We start from the raw sequence: 23,984 nt of genomic DNA, 5'->3' as shown, positions 1-23,984 counted from the left end.
AAAAAAAATAACACATGGGAGCTTGTGGTTCTTCCACCTGGGAAGAAAACCGTTGGATGCAAATGGGTGTTTGTGGTGAAACAGAAGGTGGATGGCACTGTGGATAGGTATAAGGCACGACTCGTGGCCAAATGGTTCACTCAGACATACCGCATTGATTACCAGAAAACTTTTGCACCTGTTGCCAAGTTAAATATTGTTTGTGTGTTATTATCTTGTGCAGTCAACCTTAGATGAGATTTGTAGCAGCTAGATGTAAAAAATGCCTTTCTAAATGGAACACTGGATGAGGAGGTGTATATAGACATTCCACCAGGATTCTCTTGTGACAGAAACCAAGGAAAAGTATGTAAATTAAAGCGTATACTTTATGGGCTGAAGCAGTCACCTCGAGCATGGTTTGGGCGGTTCCACAAGGCCATGATTTTTGTGGGCTATAAGTAGAGTAATGCTGATCATACACTCTTTATAAAGAGGGTTGGTGAAAAACTCACTGTTCTTATAGTCTACGTTGATGATATAGTGGTTACGAGCAATGATGGTGATGAGATCAGACGGTTGAAGACCTTCCTTGGACAAGAATTTGAGATTAAGGATCTAGGGAAACTACGATACTTTCTTGGGATTGAAGTAGCCAGATCTTCTAAAGGCATTTTTCTCTCCCAGAGGAAGTATGTCCTAGATTTATTGGTTGAGACCGGGTTGCTTGGCTGTCATCCTTTAGATACTCCTATGGACCCTACTGTTCGACTCAAGGAGAAAGAGGGGTGAGCCTGTTGATAAAGGCCAGTACCAAAGACTTGTAAGGAAGTTGATTTATCTTTCACACACTCGTCCTGACATTGCTGTCGCCATGAGTACTGTGAGCCAGTTTATGCATGATCCCTACTCTTCACATATGGAGGCTGTTCTTTGTATCTTGCATTATTTGAAGTCAGCTCCTGGAAAGGGAATTCTTTTATCTATGCATGGTCATCTACGGATTGAAGCATATACTGATGCTGATTGGGCAGGTTCTGCAGATCGCAAGTCTATTTCTGGGTATTGCTCCTTTGTAGGTGGAAATCTTGTCACGTGGTGTAGTAAGAAGCAAATTGTTGTTGCTCGTTCTAGTGCCGAAGCTGAGTTTCGAGCTATGGCACAAGGGATTTGTGAGTTACTCGACTTAAATGGCTGCTACAAGATCTTGGTGTTCCTATTCGTCTTCCCATGATGTTGTCTTCGACAACAAGGTCGCAATCGATCGCACACAACCCAAGACAAACATGATCGTACCAAGCATGTTGAGGTGGATAGGCATTTCATCAAAGAGAAGTTAGAAGAAGGGTTGATTTGCATTCCCTTTGTGACGCCTCTCGATCAACTTGCGATATCTTCACTAAGGGATTATTTGGGAAGTCGTTTCATCCCAATCTAGTCAAGTTGGGCATGATCGACATCTTTGCTCCAACTTGAGGGGGAGTGTTGAGATAAAGCTACGTTACCCACTAGGGGTAACCTAGTCCTAGTTGGCTTTCCTTTCTTATTTTAGTTTGATTAGTTTTTAATTGTTTTTCCCTGTTTTTCTTCCCTATACGATTCCTATTTGGGATTCCTAGTTATAGTGGGAATTTCTAGTAGGAATAGGATTGGGGGGGATTCCTATCTTTGCTGTAATTTGTTTTTATTATAAATAAGAGGCTGGGGTGATCGATCAAATCATCTAAGCATTAATTCCAAGGCTGTTGACACAGACTAATGCATATAGGCATCTGTATTGCTTTAAGTATGAGGCAAAATGGGAAGACAATCCTGAGCTGGGGAGTGTAATTAAAAAAGCTTGGCTCCATGATTCTTTCAAGTTGTATAAGAAAATGAGAAAATGTAGGGATCATCTTAGAGGTTGGAGCAAAAAAGTCTTTGGTAATGCTAGGATAGAAATCTGTAAAGTGAGGGAAGAGTTAGAGAAAATCCAAAATGATCCTGGTCGGGCAAACCTTTGGAGAGAGGAAGCCCAACTTGCCTATAAGCTTGAGAATTTATTGAAACAAGAAGAGTCCTTTTGGGCTCAAAGGTCTAGGGTTAAGTGGTTGATAGCTGGAGATAGGAATACCTCCTTCTTTCATACCACTAATGCTAGAAGAAGACATTTTAATAGGATAACCAGACTCAAGGATCGAAATGGTAATTGGATTAATGAAATTAATGACTTACATTCTTTAATTGTATCTTATTTTTTCAAGGGGCCTACTCCTCAGCCCAGCCTAAACATATTGATGAATTTCTTCAAAATATCTCCCCTAGGGTAACTGCTGGGCAAAACAGTGAGCTATGTGCACCATTTTCTCCTTATGAGATTAGGAGTGCTGTTTTCCAGATTGGAGCCTTCAAGGCCCCAGGGTTGGATGGACTGTCGGGAAGATTTTTCCAAGCTAATTGGAACCCGGTTGGTGTAGATGTGGTTAGGGTAGTACAACATTTTTTTAGGACTGGGTTTATGCTTAAAGAATTTAATAAAACTGCCATAGTTCTAATCCCTAAACAAAGCTGCCCGGATGAACCTAGTCAATTTAGATCAATCAGTCTTTGCTCTTTTGTCTACAAGGTCATTGCCAAATGCTTAGCGAATAGGTTAAAGCCCACTCTAAATTCATTAGTCAGCCCTTTCCAAAGTGCATTCATTCCTTCCCGTGCCATTTCGGATAACATCTATGTTGCTCACGAAGTTTTATTGCATATGAGGCACTCTAAAAGGAGGGATGGGTTAATGGCTTTGAAAATGGACCTTAGTAAAGCTTATGATAGAGTGGAGTAGATATTTTTAGAGAAATTACTTGGCTGTTTGGGCTTTGATGACATGTGGATTAATTGGGTAATGCAATGTGTCACTACTGTGGAGTATTTTGTCAAATTTAATGGGGGGGGGTGATTGGTCATTTTAAACCTTTTAAGGGTTTAAGGCAGGGATGCCCAGTAAGCCCATATTTGTTCATATTGTGTCAAGAATCCTTGTCCTGTGCCATATCTCAGGCTGAAGCTACTCATGAGTTTTTGGGTGTGAAAGTAAGTAGAATGGGTCCTAGCATTTCTCATTTGTTTTTTGGCGATGATTGCTTACTATTTTCTAGAGCTAAGGTTAGTGACTGTCATGCCATTTCTAAGGTGCTTCGGGGCAAGAGGTTAATTTTCGTAAGTCTTATATTACATTTAGCCATATTACCAATAATGCTGCCCATGCTGATGTGTGTAGGGAGTTTAACCTTGTTGAAGTTTCTGATTTGGGGAAGTACTTGGGTATCCCTACTACTTTTGGGAGATCAAAAAAATCTCTTGTTGTTGATATCATGGCTCGGCTTCAAACCAAGCTGGCTGGATGGAAGAGTTCTCTCTTAACCCAAGCAGGGAAAGAAATCTTAATTAAAGCAGTAGCAACCAGCCTTCCATCTTATGTAATGTCGATGTTTAGTCTCCCAAATGATATCTATGTTGAATTGACTCGTTTGGTAAACAGGTTTTGGTGGAAAGATGGTGAAGAGAGAGGGGTTTTTTGGAGAAAATGGGAGCATCTCTGTAACAGTAAAAGAGAGGGAGGGATGGGATTTAGAGACTTTAAATGTTTTAACCAGGCTTTACTTGCCCGGCAAGCTTGGTGAGTGTCGCATAACCCTACAGCCCTTTGGGTCCGGGTGTTGAAAGGGAAGTATTTTCCTTCATGCCACTTTTTAGATGCCAAACCTAGTCAGGTGAGTACTTGGGGGTGGAAAAGTATTCTAAAGGGGCGTGAACTACTGCTGACGGGACTTAGAAAGAGGGTGGGTAATGAGAGAACTATTGAAATTTTTAAAGATTCTTGGGTTCCTTCGTTAATTAATGGTCGTATATGGAGTCAAGTAGAGATAATGTGCTGTATGTTTCTGACTTGATTCAGCCTAATACCCATCAATGGAATGCTGCTCTAATTAGACAAATCTTTAACCAAACTGAAGCTCAAGCTATTCTGAGAATTCCTATTTGTATATCCTCTAAAGAGGATGATTGGTTTTGGAGTCGTACCAAAGATGGCTTGTTTACTGTAAAGTCTGCCTATTATTTGGCTTTATCAAATGTGGCTTCTGACTCTGCTAACTCTTCTGTATCAAGTGGTGAGGTTTGGAAAAAGTTGTGGAATTTGCCAGTGCTGCCTAAGTTGAAACACTTTATTTCGAAATGTTGCTCAGATGCTCTGGCAGTTCGTTCTCTTCTTGTGAAGCGTAATATTGTGTCTAATGGAAAATGTCCCATATGCAATTCTGCAGATGAAACTGTGATTCATGCGTTGTTTCATTGTAACTTTGCTGCTGATGTTTAGGCTTTGCACTCAGTCCGTAGCTGGGTCATCCTTTTAAGGATATGTTTATGAATTTTCTGAAGCTAGCTCCATCTTTTCCTGATAAAGTAGATGCCATTATTCAATGGGTAACGCTGGTGTGGCAGATCTGGAAGGCTAGGAATCAATTTATATTTCGACATACTAATCTCTCTTTGTATGATACCATACAGGGTTTCTATTGGTGTGTTCAAGAAGGAAGGCTGGGAATAAGTGGAGAGAAGTCTAAGCCTCTTGACCCTCCTGTTCCATTAAATATTGTGTTACCAGCTACTAATACTTGTCGATATAAAATTTACACTGATGGTGCTTGGAACTCTGTCTCTTGTTTAGGTGGTAGAGGTGTCATGGTTCGCAACTATAAAGGAAAATTTGTGGCGGCAAAGTGCAAGCATGGCTGTAGCAATTCTGCAATGGCAATGAAGGCTGAGGCGATAAGGGATGCTCTCCTGCTCGCACGTAGTATTAAACTAGACTGTATTTCGATTTTTTCAGATTGTAAGACAATAATTGCTCACCTGAATAATGCCCACTTCTCTTGATTGGGCATCAGTGATGGTGGTATCGGATATTAGAGAATTAGTTGGTGAATTTTCCTCTGTTGTTTTCATGTATATGCTCAGGTTGTTAAACAAGGAAGCCCATGTGTTAGCTAGAGGGGCTTCCCTGTTATCTCTTTCTTCTGTGTGGTGGGTTAACCCTCCTAGCTTTGTTGTAAATCCTTCTCTTCTAAAGAGGAGGGACTTTGCTGCGTGTTTTGAATAAATTTGTTTGGGCCAAAAGGCCTTTTGATGGACCTAAAAAAAAAAAAAAAAAAAACTGATACTGGATTTTGTTTACCTTACTATCAGCTATTCAATTACTTCTTAAATCTTCTCGGCCAGTAATTATAAAGTAGATTACATGTAAGTCTAGCCCTTAGTTTTGCTACTTTAGGTCTTTTAAGCTCTCTGGTAGCAAGAAAGAGAGCATAAACACTATTTGTACCTTAGTTTTCTCTGAACGTTTTTCTTTTTCAAAAACAAAACAAAAAGGCCGTGCAGTCTTTGACAAATATTTTTTCCATAAAAGAAAAAAAATGAAAAACATTTTCAATATTTTACATCATATGTATCTTACAAAAAAAAATATATATTTTACATCATAAAACATAGAACCTCAATTCTTTCTTAATCTGGGAGAACAGGGTTAATTCCAACCCCCTCCTCCCCCCGCCACCTCCCCCCCCTCCCCCCTTTTTTTTGTGAATGATCCCACAAAAGATGGTGTTGGAAACTGAGGGTTTGCAAGTTGCAACTTGTTACATGAGTTAGGTGTAGCATTTTAAGTCATTTTAGTGGCAACAAGCTAAAAAGGTACATTGGTAGAACTCATGAATGAAGCACTAGTAGGAATATCCACTTGTTACCCGTTTTCTTGAGCCATCTTCAACAATTTATGAGTTCAAAAGAATCTTCACCTGCTTCACCCCAATAGCACAAACTACTTTTCACGGCACTTGCTCAAAGGTAGTGAGCCAGCTGGAATGGTGAGGAGACGCCGACCAGTGGTGAACAGTCTAGGATGTTAGGCTGCAGAGACGCCATTGTGAATCCTGTCGGCTGCGGAACCCCAATTGTTGGACAAGAAACTTGACTGCGACCACAGTAAACAAAGGTCATGACATCACATACATATTTAGGAAATAGACCTTGGGCACCACCACATTTGTGGAAGATTCAGCATCGAAACGGACAACTTAATTTGATGGATTATGATCCAGTGTCTGTCAAAACCCTAGTTATCAAGGTGGGGAGGCGACCATGGTGTTTTAGAGGGTCAAAAAGCAGGGCAACACCACCTAGGCGTCCAAGGCGACCAAGGAGCCTGGACGCCATGGCGACGCCTTGATAACTATGGTCAAAACCATCTCAAACTAAGCTAGAACTCAAAATGCAAATAAGCCTACTCTCGTAGGAACTATTTCATTTATTTCCCTATGCACTATAGGAAAGGAAGAGAAAAAAGACAAGAAAATAGGTTCTTCTCACACAATTTTTTTCATTGCACACAGTTTCAGGCTCAGCATTAAAATGGTGAATAAGGGGTGATCAAAGCAAGAGTTCATAAGAAACTCCCCTAGTATTAATGTTTTGGGGAAGTCATTGCAACGACATTTACCATTCCAACAGTCACAATGATGTAATATGTTCACGACAGCGAAGAAGTGCAAACAGAGCAAACCCGAAAAAAAAATCCAAACAGATGGAATGGTATTCACCTGCTAACCATGTATGGCGATGGTAACGAAGACATCGCTGGTATGTCATCTCCACTTTGATTCAGAGAGAGCAGGGGCCACAACACTAAAAGACCAAAAAAATCCACAACAAATTAGCACTATTTTTTTTTGGTGCGGGGTGGGGAGAGAGAGTAAAACAAACTTCCTAGAACTGGGGTTTAATATTAGCCATCTCTGCAGTTGGCTGAAAACATAATTCACCTTAAATGGAAAGGTTTTTCTAGTCTGGCAAGACTAGAGAGTTTCTCTAGTACGGCACCAATATATACCACGTGGCAGATTGGATTGAACTGAAATTTTGTAGACAGGTAGACCTTAAAGGCCCCTGCTCACATATCAAGTTTCAGCCAAAATGGAGTTGGTCATGTGACAAAATGAAGCTTTCCTATAAACAAATGGGATATTGTATGATTGAATTTGGGTTTGAAATTTGGCATGTGGCCTACCTAGACCTTTTCCTAGATATTAAAAAAGGCATACCCAATGTACGAGATTCCCACCACTACGGGGTCTAGGGAGGGTCATAATGTACGCAGCCTTACTCCTGCTTCGCGACGAGACTATTTCCTAGATATCAATACAGTCAAAATTGCCACATCACCCTTCCACATGGAAAAACTGGTTATCGATCGGACTAGAGGAAACTCTTTAATCTTGCCATATCAGAAAACATTTTTCCTAAACGGAATATGGCAAATGTTTGGAATTTTAATTTTAAAGTTAAGATGGGGACGCAACAGCATTGGAGTAACAGCATGAAACACCATCTCCACTGGTTGCATACTACATATTGAGATTGGTTCGAGAGAATCAATGATACTAAAAAATGCTGGAGATTTTTCTGGAAAATTAATATCCATCCAAAGTTTAAAATGTTCTTTTGGCATGTCTTAAATGCAGGATTGCCCATCAAGGCAGCTCTATCAAAATGGATGGTGATCGATTCTACTTGTGTCCTGTGTGGTTCTTGTGATGAGTCCATGTGGCATCTCTTTCTATTTTGTGATTGGACTAAGCGTATCTGGGGCTTCTGGGCATCTGGCCCCCTAGGATTGAGAACAAAGCTTCTCTCCTGCCCTTTATTGGCACAACTGTGTCGTTCCCTTTTCCTCTCCAGAAATTTGGATAAACAATCTTCTCTTTGGTTTTGTTCTGTTTTTATTATAACTACTTATTTCGTTTGGGATGTAAGGAATAAAGTAATCCATGAGTCAGCCACAGCTGATCCCCAGTATGTGATGTGGTCTGTAACTAAATGGATTCACGATTTAAACATCACCCCCCCCCCCCCACCCTATCTTCCCTTCCCCCCCCCCCCCCCCGCCCCGCCCCGCCCCGCCCCCCATAGTAACTACATGACACCTACTTATTTTTCACTATATCCCTTTGCTAACTATGAGAATAGCTGTCCTGTTTTAATTTGTGCAGGCCTTTTTGAACCTCAACTAAGATTAACAAGTTGGGCTTTTTGCAATGTGATAGTTGGGTAGGCTGTTCTAACCTCTGCAGGTTGTCTCAACTCACAGGATGTTTTGGAAGCAGAACTCACTGGGCTCCTTCAGGGATGGAAATATGCAGCCCAATCAAATATCAAAACCATGGAAGTGAGGAGTAAAAACAAAGATCTGATCAACCTCCTTCTCTTCCCTGACTCTACCAAGTTTTCCTGGACCCCTCTTCCAAAATTGTTAGAACTAGCTGATCTTATAGCAAACTTTACTAGTACTACCTTTACATGTTTTGAGGATGCTAAAATCATAGACATGTTGCATCGTTTAGCTTTTTCTGCCCTCACTGAGAGTACAAAGAGAACTAGACATTTCTCAAAAGGGCACTCCTGTAATTTTATCTTCCTTTTAAATTAATTTCATTTACATAAAAAAAATGATACAGCAGCATCCCTCTTTTGCCAGTTATACAACAGCTGTTTTTCTATTTCCTAAAAAAGTAAGGAGCGAATGGGTAAAAATGTTACCTGACTGATCCGAATGATTCTGATAACCAGAACAATAAAAAATGTCCTGCATTGAAGAAGTACTAATTTCAGTTTAGCAGAATAACTTAGTTTTTGCTTCTGAATATCTACAGTATAGAAGACATCGGTGGTGAACACACAATCTACATAACTAAACCTACAAGCTGTATGCCTACAGCAACCGCAGACTCACCTTTCTAGCATTTTGAGAGGTCTGATGAACCATTTCTGCATGGAATGAAGCCATAATCAGACAGCATGAAATATATTTTAGGCGAAGACTAACACATTAACATTGGCATAGTACTCGAATGTAAATTCAGCACACAGCATCAGGAATAAATGCAAGATGCCACAAATCCAAACACAAGGACCCATCATGAAGTACCATGAAAGATACAGGTACATGTTTCTCTACAGTTTCCATTTGTGTTTAAGCGTAAAATCTATTTCAATGGAAAAAAGGAAAACAAAGACCGGGAGAAATGTGTACATTCAGTCTGATTACTCAGAAAATCCCAAGCATGAAAATATATATTTAGTAGGCAAGCCAAGAGGATACAAATTAAAAATGGATGTATCTAACCAAATAAACTTTAAGGGCCAGACTATCCATATGATCTATGAATATGTTATTCTCAATATCTCTTTGAAGAAAAGAAAACTCTTCATCAATGTTCTATGAATATTTTATTCTCAATATCTCTTTTAAGTAGGTATGAAATGATACAATATAGAATGGGCCACCCTGATGCAGAGCTAAGGATGCAGCAGTGTAGAAAGAAGAAACAGGCCCAACAGGCCCCTGTTTGAGGTCCAATGGTCTAAGTTATAACCAGCACACTTAAGCCCACACTTAGGCCCCTATTGTGGTTATAACTTAAGCCCATCATAGTCCATCACTTAACCCCATTACAGACCATTTGGTTACACAATATTATGGCCCATATTTTGTCTCCTAATCGGCCACAGGTTGGGGGAGTTGCTGGACATGTATTGTGGTCCCATGTTGGGAATATCTACTTTCATAGTTTATATTTCCAATGTAATTCTTTTCCTAATTAGTTGAAGTCATTAGAAGTTACTATTTTTTATTGTTAGCTACTTAGTATCCAGGGGTTTCTATTTTATTTGATTGCAGGCTACATGGTATGGTAGCCAAGGTTTTTTTTTTTTTGATACTTCTATTCAAAATAAATGGAAGAAGGAGACTCCGCCCATGATTTTGGAAAACAAAGTGAGTCTTCCTCAATGAAGCAATAGCTCATATGATGAAGTAGGCAGCAACCAAGGCGGTGAAACCTAGGAGTGTGGATGGTGAAGCCTAACCTAGATCTTGGTGGTGAAACCAGACAATATCGCCCCCCCCCCCCCCAACTCTCTTTCCCATCTCTTTCTTTTCCTTCGTCTTTCCTTTGGTTCTGTTAATTTTCCAGCAACCACCTTCCCCTTCTACCATGGCTATCTCTAGGTATAATCCACTTCTTTTTTAGTCTTATATTGTTATCTTTATTATATCTATTGTCTACAATTTTTTTCCTGCAGGTTTCTACCCTAATTTCTTCCCTACAGTTTCTGTTGTCCTATCCTAATTTCTGTTTTGGGTTGTATTCCAACAACCATTAGTTCCTTAGATTGGTTTTGTTTTCTCCCTCTTTCTTCCCCTCCATTCCCATCTATTCTACTTGTTATTCTGTCATTATTTGCTCCCTGTTCTGCAGGGTTGGATCTTGATCAATATATGTATTCATTCACAGAATTTTACTCAAAAACTGATGTTCTATGTCAAAGCACTCAGACAATAAAAGCTGCCTGATCCGAGGTCAACTATGAACAAAACATCACAACTTTCCTCTCAGTCTAAAGCCAAATACTGATAAATTTGTTCATTACCTAAGTTTGAGACACTGGGCTTCACTGCCAGGGTCAAGCCAAGGAAGCAATCATCTGGTTCAGTGCCAAAGTCCCACAGATTCAACTCAAGCTTCGGTTCGGATCCTACTAAGGTCAAAAAATAATATGAGAGAAAAGAGAGAAATTAGCTCCATTAAGCAAAGAACAATTCAAAGCATATTGGACCATATAAATGTAGGGATTCCTAATGCACTCAAAAGAAACTCACCCATGTGGCTTGGATTTGGTTGAAAAGGGTCCCGGAGTGGGTAAGGAACCCACATTCCCACCTATTCCAATAATACAAGTCAGGTAGTGTAATCAACATAAAGAATGCTCAAAACAAACTAGAGTAATCGCCATAAAGAATGCTCAAAACAACTTGGAAAAGTATATTACATGGAAAAATGGATGCTGAAGAGCTTGCTCTGCAGTCGGTCTCCTTTGTGGGTCCCACAAGCATAGTTGCTAAAGAAAAAAATGGTAAATAGGCAACACAATTTACCCAAATGTGAATAATCAGGAGGGAATTAACCATGATCATAAAACTAAGCATAGTTGTCAAGGCTTTGCCTAGGCGTCCGGGCACCTTGGTCCCCTTATTGGTGTCACCTTGGGTCCAAGCCCCCTCAAATGCATTGGGTTGCCTAGACACTGTGACAACTATAAAACTAAGCGAAACAGACTGCTGCATTGACACCACTCACCGTGATCAAATCAATCGCTTCCAAGCTAGCATTACAAATGATATCTGAAAGATTGGCAGGCTCAATCTACAGAAAAAGAGTTGTTACAAACGATAAAAATACCACAAAAATCTCAATAATCTATCTGAAAGAAACCTTACCTTGGAAAAACTAAAATTGATTAGGCGTGAAACATTCATCCCTTCAGGAAAAGTGTTCCAATCTGGGGTACCAAGAACACAGCATATTTTGTAAAGCTGGTCCGTTTCACTGCTCAAAGAAGAAACAAGAAACAAAAACATCATACTAGAAGTAAATATAAATTTGTTAATCTTATTATCTTATCCTGCTTCAGAAATGGAAATCATTACAAAGGGACAACATCATACATTTACAACTTACAAATCCTTTTTCATAGTTTCATGAAGGTAGCTAAGTATTTAAAACATTGAAGATGCTATTGTCTATTAAAAAGGAATTAACAAATGCATCAAATAATCAAGGAGCAGGTATTGTTACATCTCCCTCTTTAAAAAGATTCCAAACAAGCAATAATCGCTATGACGCCCAGATCCATAGTAGTCAAGGCGACTAGGCAACCCAAGGCGTTGGAAAGGCACCTAGGCAACAAGGCCCTTGACTAAGCGTCGCATAGGCATGCAATATATGACCATATGTGATATAGCAATGATAATTTTACATAATTATACTTATATTCAACATAGAGGACATATCAATGCAATATGATACAAATATGCTAGTAATGATCCAATATGAGAAAACAAACATATAATAAACAAAGCATAGATATCTTCATAAAAAAACAAAAAATAAAGCAATAAACATAAATCAATGTAAATTATTCATGAAGTGACAACAAGGTATGTTGTCTCCTAGGACCCAAGAAAGAGCCTGGACGCCTAGGCGAGCTGCTATAGGTAAAGAGTCTAACTGGCCCGAAATTCTTTTCTTCCTATTGATATCAATACACTAAGCTTTATTCAAAAAAAGAGGTAGAGGGGGGAGGGGGATAAGTAGAAGAAGAGAGCTACAGTGACATAAAACTTGCCAAATATGGGTTTTAACTTTTAAGACACTGCAGTAGCAAAACTTCTCAGCAGTCCACCTAATCAAAGTCTATATAGTATGAAGCTTCTCTCATGTGATAAGTGCACATGTGCAGCTTTGTGTTGAAGTATATCATCAATTGAGAAAGAATTATTTACAATTTCATCTTTTCCTATCAGGAACTAAGAATTTTGGACTTGGGATGATGAATTTTACCTTTCACCAGGAAAAATAGGGTACAATGTGAAAAGCTCAGCTAATATTGCACCAATGGCCCACATGTCTGCAAGAACTTGCACTTTGTTAGTCATTAAAAGCAAAACAATTTTACAAAAGAATGTCAGAATGAATTGATGTAACTGCAGTTCCCAAATAATCCAAGGGAATTAACCTATCAGCTTTTAAGCTTTTGGAGGATACTACTCTTTCCTCGAGTAAACTGGGTGAATTTATTTATTAAGAAAAATATGTCATCTCCTACCATGTCTACCGAGAATGAATCTCTCTTTTGAAAATAATAATGACGGTATTCCAAGTCGCTTAGTCGCCTGGTCATTAGGGTTCAGAACACCAATAAACCAGAATCACAGTGACAGAAAAAAGAGATTTAATTAAACAGGAGCAAAACAAGCTTGATATGGCCAGAAATCTGATTGAGTAAGCTGTTAAGGATGAAGAACTGATGCAGTTCCGAAGAACAAGAAGGCCACCAGTAAACCATACCATTGGATTGGACCAAGAATGGACCCAGTGTTTAATTTTTGAAGCAGTGGCTCTAGAGTGTTTGAACCAATATGACCAGCTTTGGAAACTCAAACCCAAATGGAACCGAGCTGAACTGGGTTTTGGTTTAATAGAAGATGGCACTGATTTAGTTTATTGTCTTTTTTTTTATTTATTCTATATTATTATCATGTTTTGGGAGAAGGTGATATACATAGTTTCAATAACTATAGAAGCATAAAGCTAATGAATCACACTATGAAACTTTGGGAGAAGGTTATTGAAGCCCGTTTGAGAAGAAAGACTTATGTCTCACTGAACCAGTTTGGCTTTATGCCAAGTAGATCCACGACAGAAGCTATTATTGAGGAGGCTCATAGAAAGATATAGAGATAGCGCAAAGGATCTCCATATGGTCTTTATTGAACTGGAAAAAGCATATGACCAAGTCCCTAGAGATTTAATCCGGCATATTCTTGTGAAGAGGCGTGTCGAATAAATATGTGGATGTAATTAAAGATATGTATGAGGGCGTGGTGACTAGCGTAAGATCTGTGGGAAGTCGGGGCAAGGAATTCCCAATTACAATTGGGTTACATCAGGGATCAACCTTAAGCCCTTATCTATTTGCACTTATCATGGACGGCCTAACCAAGAACATTCAAGATGAGGTCCCATGGTGTATGCTCTTCACCGTTGATATTATTTTGGTGGATGAGACAAAAGAAGGGATTAATGCTAAGTTAGAACTATGGAGATCAACCTTGGAAACAAGAGGCTTTAAGATTAGTAGAACGAAGACGGAGTATATGATGTGTAATTTTAGTCACACTATGATGGATATTGACATGGTGCGAATTGAGGAAAGAAAGATACCGCAAAGTGACTATTTTAGATATCTAGGGACAATCATAAATAAATAAGGTGACATAGAGGATGATGTTTCAAAGAGAATTAAAGTGGGATGGATGAAGTGGAGAGGTGCGTCCGAAGTACTATGTGACCGACGTATTCCTTTAAAGCTTAAAGAAAAGTTCTATAGAACTGTTGTACAACCGGCAATGATGTATGAGGCAGAATGTTGGGCAGTTAAGATATGTTATATTGACAAGCTATGTGTAGTAGAGATGAGGATATTAAGATAGATGCGCAGATAAAGTAAGGAATAATCGTATTAGAGCTGAATTGGAAGTTGCACCGATCAATGACAAGCTCTGAGAGAGTCGTTTGAGATGGTACGTTCATGTTCAACGGAGACCTAGGGATGGTCCAATAAGGAGGAGTGATATGATTCCAACTGAAAGAGCTAAAAGAGCTAGGGGCAAGCCTAAAATGACCATCGGAGTAGTAAGGAGGAAGGACATACGTTGTCTGGGTCTTGTACCAAGTATGCCTGGGATAAAGCCTGTTGGAGGGTAAGGATCCATGTTGTACACCCCATTTAGCTGAGATTCTTTTGACTTGCTGGGTTGTGCCTCCTTCCTCTTACTTTCATCTTTCAATTTGCTATTATTTTCCATCTTTCATTTGTTATTTTCCTTTTTTTTATTTCTCATCTCATTCCTCATCCCTCTTTCCCATCTCTTCATCCTCTTTTTCTTGTTTAGACCTTAGTTTTCCCTACTTTGTTTTGTTGGATCCATGTAGCCAACCCCATTAAGTTGGGATAAGGCTGAGTTTGAGTTAGTTTGGGTTTTCCATGTAGCCGACCCCATTATATTATCATGTTTTTCTTTGAATAGATTACATAGGAAATAGGAGACAGAGTTTGAGTTAGTTTGGGTTTTACATTGTAGTAAGGAGTTTTTGTTTGTTTCTTCTCTTTACATGCTTGTAACCAACAAACTCCGTTTTTAGAATGAAAACAAAAAAAAAAAAGAAATAGATTTGAGTACGTTGTGGCGTATGTGTCCAACTGTTATCATGGATATTTCCTTTTTACCCTGCAACATTGAGTTTCCAGTCCAGAGATTTTCCCGTTCACTCATTGGACCTCCACCAATTTTGAGTGTCAAATGAGCTATATGGGCCATTAGCTTAGTATTTTCAGGCTTACTATTGTAATGGGCCAATTCTGTAAAGCCCAAATAAGAGGCATTTGAGTACTACGTAGGATTAGTGTTAGTTTCTATTTTAGTAAGTCGTATTCTTTATCTTAGTAGTGTTTCTAGAAGGCTGAACAGGTGTTCTACATTCCAGCCCCTAGTCTCTATTTTGTTAAAATTCTAGAATAGTTTTATTTTTAAGGACACTTAAGTTGTAAGAGATTCTCCCTACAATACATATGGGTTTCCTAAATTTCTTATGGAAATGATGTACACACCAGCGGGGTGTAATGGACTCTCATATACTACCCCACACCTAGGACCATTTGATTAATGATTATTTAATCATTGGACTGACAGGATGATCGAGGTAGACAAAAGGATGTCAGTTCTTCAGTTTGATGTCTATGAGAATATAGGGTATGTTTCCAATATGCCTATGACTTATATGATGATTTGTTTAGCGATTGGATTATATGGCCATTAATTGAATTATGAGGTCAATCTATTATTATTTTAATGATATTGACAATGCTTAAGAATTATGGTTTATTGAGGATATTTTATATTATTTTATGGCGGTATAAGGGTGAATTATGATGTTAATGTGTTTTAAGTTATAAGGTTTAATGGGATCATGTTGGGAACCACGGGTTGGTTCAACATGGTTCAATTTAAGGCCGCCATATGATTTAAAGTATTAGCCAAGGGCAAAATAGGAAGTGAAAGACTTAGGTACCTTTGCATGAGTGCCTATTGGGCCAAAGGGTTAGTGGACTATGGAATCTTATGGAAAATGACTAAAATGCCATTGGGTCTTGAGGATATTACATTGGTGTCATTGAACAAAAATGCTAGGTAATTGAGGTTTATATGAGTTTCTCCAGCATTTCTAAGCTTTTCTTTGCAAGAGCTGAGAATTACAGAGGGGAGAGAAAGGAAGTAGAAGAGTGTGATCTGAGAGAGAGTTGATCCAAGAAGCTTGTACATGTGCAATCTAAGGAAGGTTTTGAGTGAAATGGTGCTGGAACCATAAAAACTGATTCAACCATTTTCAAGTTAAGTGACGGCAAGTGATGAGAATGGAGAAAGGGTTTTGAAGAATCAAACCTAGATCCTGTGAAGAGACTATTCTAGCAAGGTATTGATCTCAACCATGAAGTGTTTAGAGTTTATGATTCATTTAAGGATTTCTATTCTTGATTTTGATGGTGGATTAAAGTGTTAGAATAGGGTTTAATTCATGCATGCTGAGTTGGATTGGAAACCCCATTCAAGCTGGAACTTTGTTTTGGCAAATTGACCCTCGTTCATTGCCGTTTCGCAAAACATTCTTGTTTCAAGTCCAAATTGAGTGATTCCAGTTTTTTACGAAAGTAGACTCAATTATCTTCATTTTATGTAGAAATAAGAATTTCCCAAATCTGCTCAGAAGAGGGTCAAAAACCCCTCGAAAGATCAGAGAACCGAAGCAGAGTCGCTGCTAAGCGGCAATCCGGCAGGCCAATTGAGGAACCGGAGGGCTCCGGTTATCTCTAGAACCAAAAGAATTTTCAAAGTTTGTTGGCAAAGACAACCGGCGAGCAAGCCGGCGAGTCCAGTGAGGAATCCTGTTGGTATCTGGCGAATCCGGATAACCCTGTTTTGCCTGTTTTGAAGGGCTGAACATAGTGGGACTTGGGGATTTGATTTCTTTAAGGCCTATGACCCATTTGGGGTGATGTTTTACTATTAGGTGATGCTTGACTTGAGGAATTGATTGACCGAATATCTACGTGATTTGAATTGTATGAATTGAGGTGAGTGGGATTCTCAATAATGCTTTAAGTTTACAATATTGATCTCCCGATTATTCCACATGTTTAGAATGATGTAATTGATTGGAATGGATGTACGTATGTTTGTGACCTATATATGAAATATGGATTGATGAATGTTATAAATAAAATGCAAGTGTTTAAACTATGAATCTATTATGTATGTATCATGGAAACGCATAGAGTATTATGAATGTATCATGACATAGCACAGACTGAACATGAATGAATGATAGGAAAGAATAAATGAATGAAATGATTGTTTATGCTGTCTCTAGCCAACATACGACAAGGTATGGTATACCAAGCCCTTATGGGCAATCAATGGGAATGGTCCCGCAAACCTTAATTGGCACATCACAGGTATATGCATCAAAAGGGGGAGTTGAGGCGAAGACTATGGCAGAATGATAAAAGATTATATGAAAGAACACGTTAAGTCTGATGCCAACATACGACTCAGTGTCGTATACCAAGCCCTTAGGAGCAATTAGCGGGAACGGACCCGTAAGGCCTTAAATGGCACCTCACAGGTATACGCATCAAATGGGGAAGTTGAGGCAAGGACTGTAATTGAAAAAGTAGCTTACGAAATGACTGATAAATAATGAAACTATGATCACCTAAGACCCCAGACAAATTTTATGACCAATCAACGATGAAACCATGATTTGCTGTGATTTCAGACTACGAAAGAATTCATGAATTGCTAATGTTGAACGAAATGTTACTCTATTGAACGACAGGTTATTCTTCTTCTTCTTGTTGGAATTCTGCATCGAATAATCACCGGGAAAATGTATTCCGTCCATCCCCAAAGATAGTATTTCCCTTTTTCACTTTTTGGCTGTCCCAAACTCTCTGTCCATCTCAGAGATTTCAGTAATGACATTTTATGAAGTTCACTACATGTCCCCCTTCATTGATTACAAATAATTCTTTTTCTTTTTTTGCCTAAATTGAAGAGAGTTTAGATATGCAATGGACGGGAAAATATGAAAATGAGGAGGGCTTTATTGCTATAACTAACCCTACTTGAAACTTTACTTTTGGACTTCCAAAGTGAACAGTCACAGTGGACAAAGGGAGCACCAAATAGAGCCAGTTATTGCAAAGTAAATGTCTCTCTACACTGGCTGAAGTTTATTGCATCTTGCTCGTGAATTGCACTTCAGAAGATGTATTAGTCAAAGGAGAGCCAGCCTGAGACAAAGATTGCCCTGCCTGCATCTCAATGTCGACACAAGCAATTTGAGGGGTCTAGATTTATAACCATACTCCTTTCTCAACCATTTGGTTGCTTTTCACCCAAACAGTGGAATAAGCAAAGTCTAAAAGGATGTAAAAATAGTCATGAAATGAACAAATTCCAAAGAATTTACACATTTATGACATTAGGAATGGTATGGTTCTCAAACAACATTTCAAAATGGTCATGATGATGATGACAGATTCAAGACATGAACAAGGAGACTCTTCAACATATGAATTCTGTGGAAGAATGAAGAGACGCTCTCAACTCTCAAAAAGCAAGAGAAAGCAAGTATTATAATCATAGTTCGAAAACTCGCGAGAACTCATTTTTTTGGGAGGTCGAGTCGAGTTGGGATATGAGTTCTCAAATTACATTTTCTCGGTCGAGATCGATCTCGGGTCGACCCAGATCTCTACCCATCTACTTCTTTAAAAGTCATTTAACTCGACATAACTCGATATTTCTCGATCGAGTTCTGTCCAAGTTTCTTCCCCATTTGAAGGTTGCGAATCATTTTACCTCTGGATTTCAAATTGTAACCTGCGGGAGAGTTGATTCAACTACACATCTTCAAGATTCAGCTCAAATTTGAAGGAGTCAACTCTTATATGTTTGTTGTGGAGCACTATATGCAACAGTGCAGCAACACTATGTCATGGGATCACCATGTGGCACTACTGGGGACTGAATACTTGATTCAAACTCAGTTTATGTGATGATAGTTGTAACTTGTAACATTGTTAAACAGTTTGATGTCTCACTTTAACATTTCTAATGCTTATCTAAGTTGTTTAGCTATTAATTGAATGTTTGCTTGCTTTCTATTACTAAATTATGTGTAGAGTAGGGTATTTTAGTACGTCGTTGCCTACCAACTTAAGGTCCAAAGTAAAACTCCTATTTGGACTTTGTTTTTGCAAAATCTGATAATGCAATGGTATTTAATTGGCCTAAAATAGGCTGAATACCAAGTTTCAGACCCAAACTAGGTCTAAAACCCACCGAGTTGAGGTTTCGAGTTGAAAAAAAAAATGCACCAACTCGACCGAGATCTCGGTTTTTCCCAGGGTCGAGTTGTTAGAGTTACTAGAAGTTATGTTCTAAGGGTAGTTTGGGAACTAGCCTGTTGACTAGTTGCCCTAATATGTAATTTTTATCTTTTAACCTTTTTACTCTTTACCTCCTTAGGGAGGTGTATGTAATTCTATTATTTCTATTAGTGAAGCAATATAGGTGTTGAGAGATCTCTCTCACACACAACATATTACAACCGAATCATTCTCCTTCTCTTCCTCTTGTCTCCAAACTTCTCCTTCTCTCTTCTTCTTCCTTCTCCATCTTCTTCTTCCCTATTACTTGTTTACTTAATCTAAAACTCAACTTGGTATCAGAGCAGGTTTGAGAGTCATGTTTTAGCCCCTTTCTCCTATTCTTTTTCTTCTCTTTACAACCCTAGGATACAAAGGGGTTCAAGGAGAAGATCCCTATGTAAAAGGATTACTGAAAGAGCATGGAATAGGTTCGATTTGACCTATTTGTGTGGTTGAAGCTGCTGTTGGAACTCTGTAGCAGCTCCCTTATGGTTTTGTAGCTCTTACAGCCACTGCAGAAATTTCCGCCAGCCAGAAGTTGCAGTCCTTGTTTCTCTCTCATTTCAGATGGGTTTCAGCCTTGGAATGGCTCTTTGGAATCGCCCAAGGGTGCTTATCAGGCCCCTTAAGTCCCTTCTTGCAGCTTGAAGAATCTATTGGAACTTTTTCAGTTTTTTATGGAACCTCTGTTCTGCCCAGGTAAACTGAGACTGCACTTCTTCTGTGTGTTTGGTATTTGGGCTGCCCTATGCTGCTTTCTTGGTTGAAGAATGATAATGGCCATCTTGTTTGAGATCTTGGAGCTTTTTTAAGTTTGTATTACCTCTAGGAAAGTGTTAAGGACCAGCCTATATCTGTGTTCTTCCTTGCTGGATTTTCTGTTTGGTATTGGACTCTTCTATTTGGGTTGACTGTGTACTCCCCAACTGCTGTTTGTTATCTGTTTTATGGTCAGGTGCTCTTTCCCATATAATATGGTTGATACAGCCACATCTGAGCTTGGTTCGGCTGCTTCACAGCCCCTTCCCACAGCTCCTCCAGTTGTTTATGAGAGCATACCTACACAGATATCCTTTGTGAAGCTTGATGGTGCCAACTACTTGGACTGGTCACACTCTGTGAGGCTATCACTCAAGAGTAAAAGAAAACTGGGATACATTACAGGCACCATTACAGCTCCAGCGCCTGGTTCACCTACCTATGATCAATGGGAGGCCGACAATTCTACAGTCATGACATGGTTAATCTTCTCCATGACTCCTGAGATTGGACGAAGGTTTATCAGAAAGGAAATTGCCAAGGTAATCTGGGACAGTGTCTCCCAGACTTTTGACAGAGTGGGTGACTCTGCCAAGGTCTATCAGCTTCACCAGAAGATTAACTCCATGAGGCAGGGTAACAGGACCATTTCTGAGTACTACAATGCCTTTCTTACCCTGTTGGAAGAATATGACCACTACAGGGATCTCCATTTGAAGGATCCAGAGGATGAAGCTAAGGTATACCGGACTCTTGAAAAGGAGTGTGTCTTCACTCTGCTTGGTGGTCTGAACCCTGACTATGAACCCATCAGGCTTCAGATCTTAGGCCGGTCTCCCTTTCCATCTCCTAGTGAGGTGTGTAGTTACTTACAGAGTGAGGAGACTCGGCGTGTTGCTATGGAACCAGCTCCAGTATCCTCTCTTGAGAGGTCAGCTCTCAACTCCAGTTCTTCCAGAGACACCCATGGAGGTGGTAGAGGCCAAGGGCCTAACCGTGAGGTAGCCAACACAGTGGAGACAGTTGGTGCCAATGGAGTTGGTAGGGACAGGTTTAAATGTGATCATTGTGGGAGAACTGGACATAACAAGGATAGGTGTTGGTCTCTTCATGGTCGTCCTCCTGGCACACGTGGTCGTGGTGGCTATAGAGGGGGAGCTCGAGCTCATTCAGTGATGACTGAGACAGATACTACACAGGATGACTCCACCTTTATGGATATAGTGGTCTGCAAGGTCATGTCATAGCTTAGCACATCTCCTACATCTACTACAGCCAGCTCCTCATCATCCTCAGCCTTACAAGTCTCCACCTCAGCCTCTACTACAGCCCAATCTTGGGTCATTGACTCTGGTGCCACTGACCACATGACTGGTACGTCCCATAATTATGATACCTATACCATTTGCTCTGGTAAGGATAAGGTTAGGATAGCTGATGGCTCCCTATCCTCCATATCTGGTAAGGGTAACATTCCTGTCACCTCTTCTATTTCTCTTACTTCAGTTCTTCATGTCCCTAACCTTGCAGTTAATCTTTTATCTGTGAGTCACCTGACTAAATCTTTGAACTGTTGTGTCACTTTTTTCCCTTCTCACTGTCTTTTTCAGGATTTGGTGACAAAGAGGATTATTGGCAGTGGACGTGAAGAACAAGGCCTTTATCTTTTTTACCCTTATTTGCCCACAGCTCAGTCTTATGTGTGTGGAAGTACTAATTGTAGTTCTGTGGAGTTTGTTATGTTATGGCATCGTCGTCTTGGCCACCTATCTTTTGTTGTAATGAGGAAACAATTACCTCACTTATTTTCTTCTGTTGCTTCTTCTCATGTTTTTCAATGTGAACCATGTATGTTTGCCAAACATTGTCGTTCTTCTTATCCATATCATGGTAATAGAACTGTTGCTCCTTTCCATATTGTGCATACTGATGTTTGGGGACCTTCCCCTACTACCTCTTTATTTGGCCATCGTTACTTTGTGTCATTTGTTGATGATTTTTCTCGTGCTACTTGGACTGTTCTTATGAAGCATAAAAGTGATGTTTGTGAGGCTTTTAAGACCTTTTATCAAATGATTCTTACTCAGTTTGACACCCGGATCAAAATTGTTCGGTCTGATAAAGAGGGAGAATACATGTTTGGTGGTCTCCAAACCTTCTTTGCTAATAATGGCATTATCCATCAGCTAGCGTGTGTTGACACACCCCAACAAAATGGGGTTGCTGAGAGGAAAAATCGCCATTTATAGGAAGTCACCTGTAGCCTCCTATTTGGCATGCATGTTCCCAAGACCTTCTGGTCTGCTGCCCTTCTCACTGCCTCCTTTCTCATCAATCGCATGCCTACCAAACTTCTTGATTTCAAATCTCCCTTGGACATCTTAACTCCCAAGGTTTCTGCTTTCTCTCTTCCTCCTAAAGTCTTTGGGTGAGTTTGTTATGTGCATGTCCACAAATCAGCACGCACTAAACTTGACCCCAAAGCCCTCAAGTGTCTATTCCTTGGGTATTCTTCTACTACCAAGGGTTACAAGTGCTATCACCCTTCTTCCCGTCGGTGTCTTATTTCTAAGGATGTCACCTTCCTTGAATCTGTTCCTTTCTTTGCCCCTTCTCAGCATCCTCTTCAGAGGGAGAAGTGTGGAAGCGAACAGGCTGCTGAATTCCTTCATTCTCCTCTCCCTATCTCTCCTTTTCTATTTGACATTGGAACACACAAGACTGTGGATGTGGTAAATACTGGTGATCAATCAGGTGAGCATACAAAATTGGTGGTTGAAAGTGGTTCTGGTAAGGAGAAAGATTACCACATTACATACTAAAAGTGTGAAGGCTTGCATAACCAAGGAAAGCAGACCTACCAAGAGTCCTCTTTGGATCCAGATCCACATCTTGAGATTCATTCTTCTCAATCAGGTGACATCCCTTCTCCTCCATCTGATTTATATCTTCCTATTGATGTTAGAAAGGGGAAAAGAGCTTGTACTAATCCCATAGCCCAGTTTGTCTCCTATGATGCTCTTTCTCCCATAAGTATTGCCTTTATTACTGCTCTCTCTACAGCTTCTATTCCCAGGAATGTTACTGATGCTATGTCTGACCCAAAGTGGAGACAAGCTATGTCTGAGGAGATGATGGCCCTTGAGAAGAATAGTACTTGGCAATTGGTGGACCTTCCCAAGGGACGTGTCCCAATTGGATGCAGATGGGTCTATACAATCAAGTATAAATCTGATGGCAGTGTTGAAAGATACAAAGCAAGGTTGGTTGCCAAGGGGTACAGTCAAGTCTATGGGATTGACTGACTATCAAGAGACATTTGCTCCTGTAGCCAAGCACAATTCTATAAGAGTCCTCTTATCTTTGGCTGCCAATAATGATTGACCATTATATCAGTTAGATGTGAAGAATGCTTTTCTTTATGGTGACTTGGAAGAAGAAGTGTACATGCAAACCCCTCCAGGCTTCAAAATGCCTTCAACTGAAGGGAAAGTGTGCCTCCTCAAGAAGGCACTATATGGTCTCAAACAATCACCAAAGGCATAGTTTGAGCGCTTCGGACAGGCCATTCTGAAGAATGGGTATTCCCAGAGTCAAGCTGATCACACTCTCTTTACCAAGTGGGGCAATGGTACCATCACAGCCCTCATTGTCTATGTTGATGATATTGTGGTCACAGGGGACGATATAATTGAGATAGGTAAACTGAAAAACTACCTGGCATAGCAGTTTGAGATCAAAGATCTGGGCCCCTTAAGGTACTTCTTAGGAATTGAAGTATCAAGGACCAAGAAAGGAATCAACATATGTCAAAGGAAGTTTGTTCTTGATTTGTTGACAGAGACAAGGATGTTAGGCTGCAAACCAGCAAATTCTCCCATTGAGCAGAATCATAAACTGGGAGAAGATTGTGGTTCTCCTCTAGTTGATGCGGGAAAGTACCAAAGGCTAGTGGGGAAGCTTATCTATCTTGCTATGACTCACCCAGATATCTCCTATGCAGTGGGAGTGGTGAGCCAATTCATGCATGCTCCCAAGAGTGGCCA

The 23,984-nt window shown here is 39.8% G+C and overlaps 2 protein-coding genes across 3 annotated transcripts in view; one reads left to right on the top strand and one right to left on the bottom strand.

The window, feature by feature from the left end:
• Positions 1 to 4,368: 4,368 nt before the first annotated feature.
• Positions 4,369 to 4,887, top strand: LOC122659402. Its single transcript, XM_043854516.1, has one exon. It carries the CDS (start codon positions 4,369 to 4,371, stop codon positions 4,885 to 4,887), a length of 519 nt encoding a protein of 172 aa, XP_043710451.1.
• A 537-nt stretch (positions 4,888 to 5,424) lies between these two features.
• LOC122659720 (serine/threonine-protein kinase MHK-like) overlaps positions 5,425 to 23,984 on the bottom strand; it is a 41,023-nt gene continuing 22,463 nt past the window's right edge. Inside the window, exons 9-18 of one of the 2 annotated variants that reach the window (XM_043854828.1) lie at positions 12,465 to 12,531; positions 11,342 to 11,450; positions 11,202 to 11,267; positions 10,894 to 10,962; positions 10,724 to 10,784; positions 10,495 to 10,602; positions 8,795 to 8,829; positions 8,602 to 8,647; positions 6,606 to 6,690; positions 5,425 to 5,980 (exon numbers count right to left, since the gene is read on the bottom strand). In XM_043854828.1, the coding sequence (XP_043710763.1) occupies positions 5,848 to 5,980; positions 6,606 to 6,690; positions 8,602 to 8,647; positions 8,795 to 8,829; positions 10,495 to 10,602; positions 10,724 to 10,784; positions 10,894 to 10,962; positions 11,202 to 11,267; positions 11,342 to 11,450; positions 12,465 to 12,531 (779 nt within the window). In that variant the 3' untranslated portion in view covers positions 5,425 to 5,847. The remainder of the gene's footprint in view (positions 5,981 to 6,605; positions 6,691 to 8,601; positions 8,648 to 8,794; positions 8,830 to 10,494; positions 10,603 to 10,723; positions 10,785 to 10,893; positions 10,963 to 11,201; positions 11,268 to 11,341; positions 11,451 to 12,464; positions 12,532 to 23,984) is intronic. The other variant, XM_043854829.1, reaches the window with a different exon arrangement.

This window comes from Telopea speciosissima, chromosome 4 (assembly GCF_018873765.1).
Source record: "Telopea speciosissima isolate NSW1024214 ecotype Mountain lineage chromosome 4, Tspe_v1, whole genome shotgun sequence".
Classification (NCBI taxonomy): Eukaryota; Viridiplantae; Streptophyta; class Magnoliopsida; order Proteales; family Proteaceae; genus Telopea; species Telopea speciosissima.
This window is presented reverse-complemented; position numbering and strand designations above follow the sequence as displayed.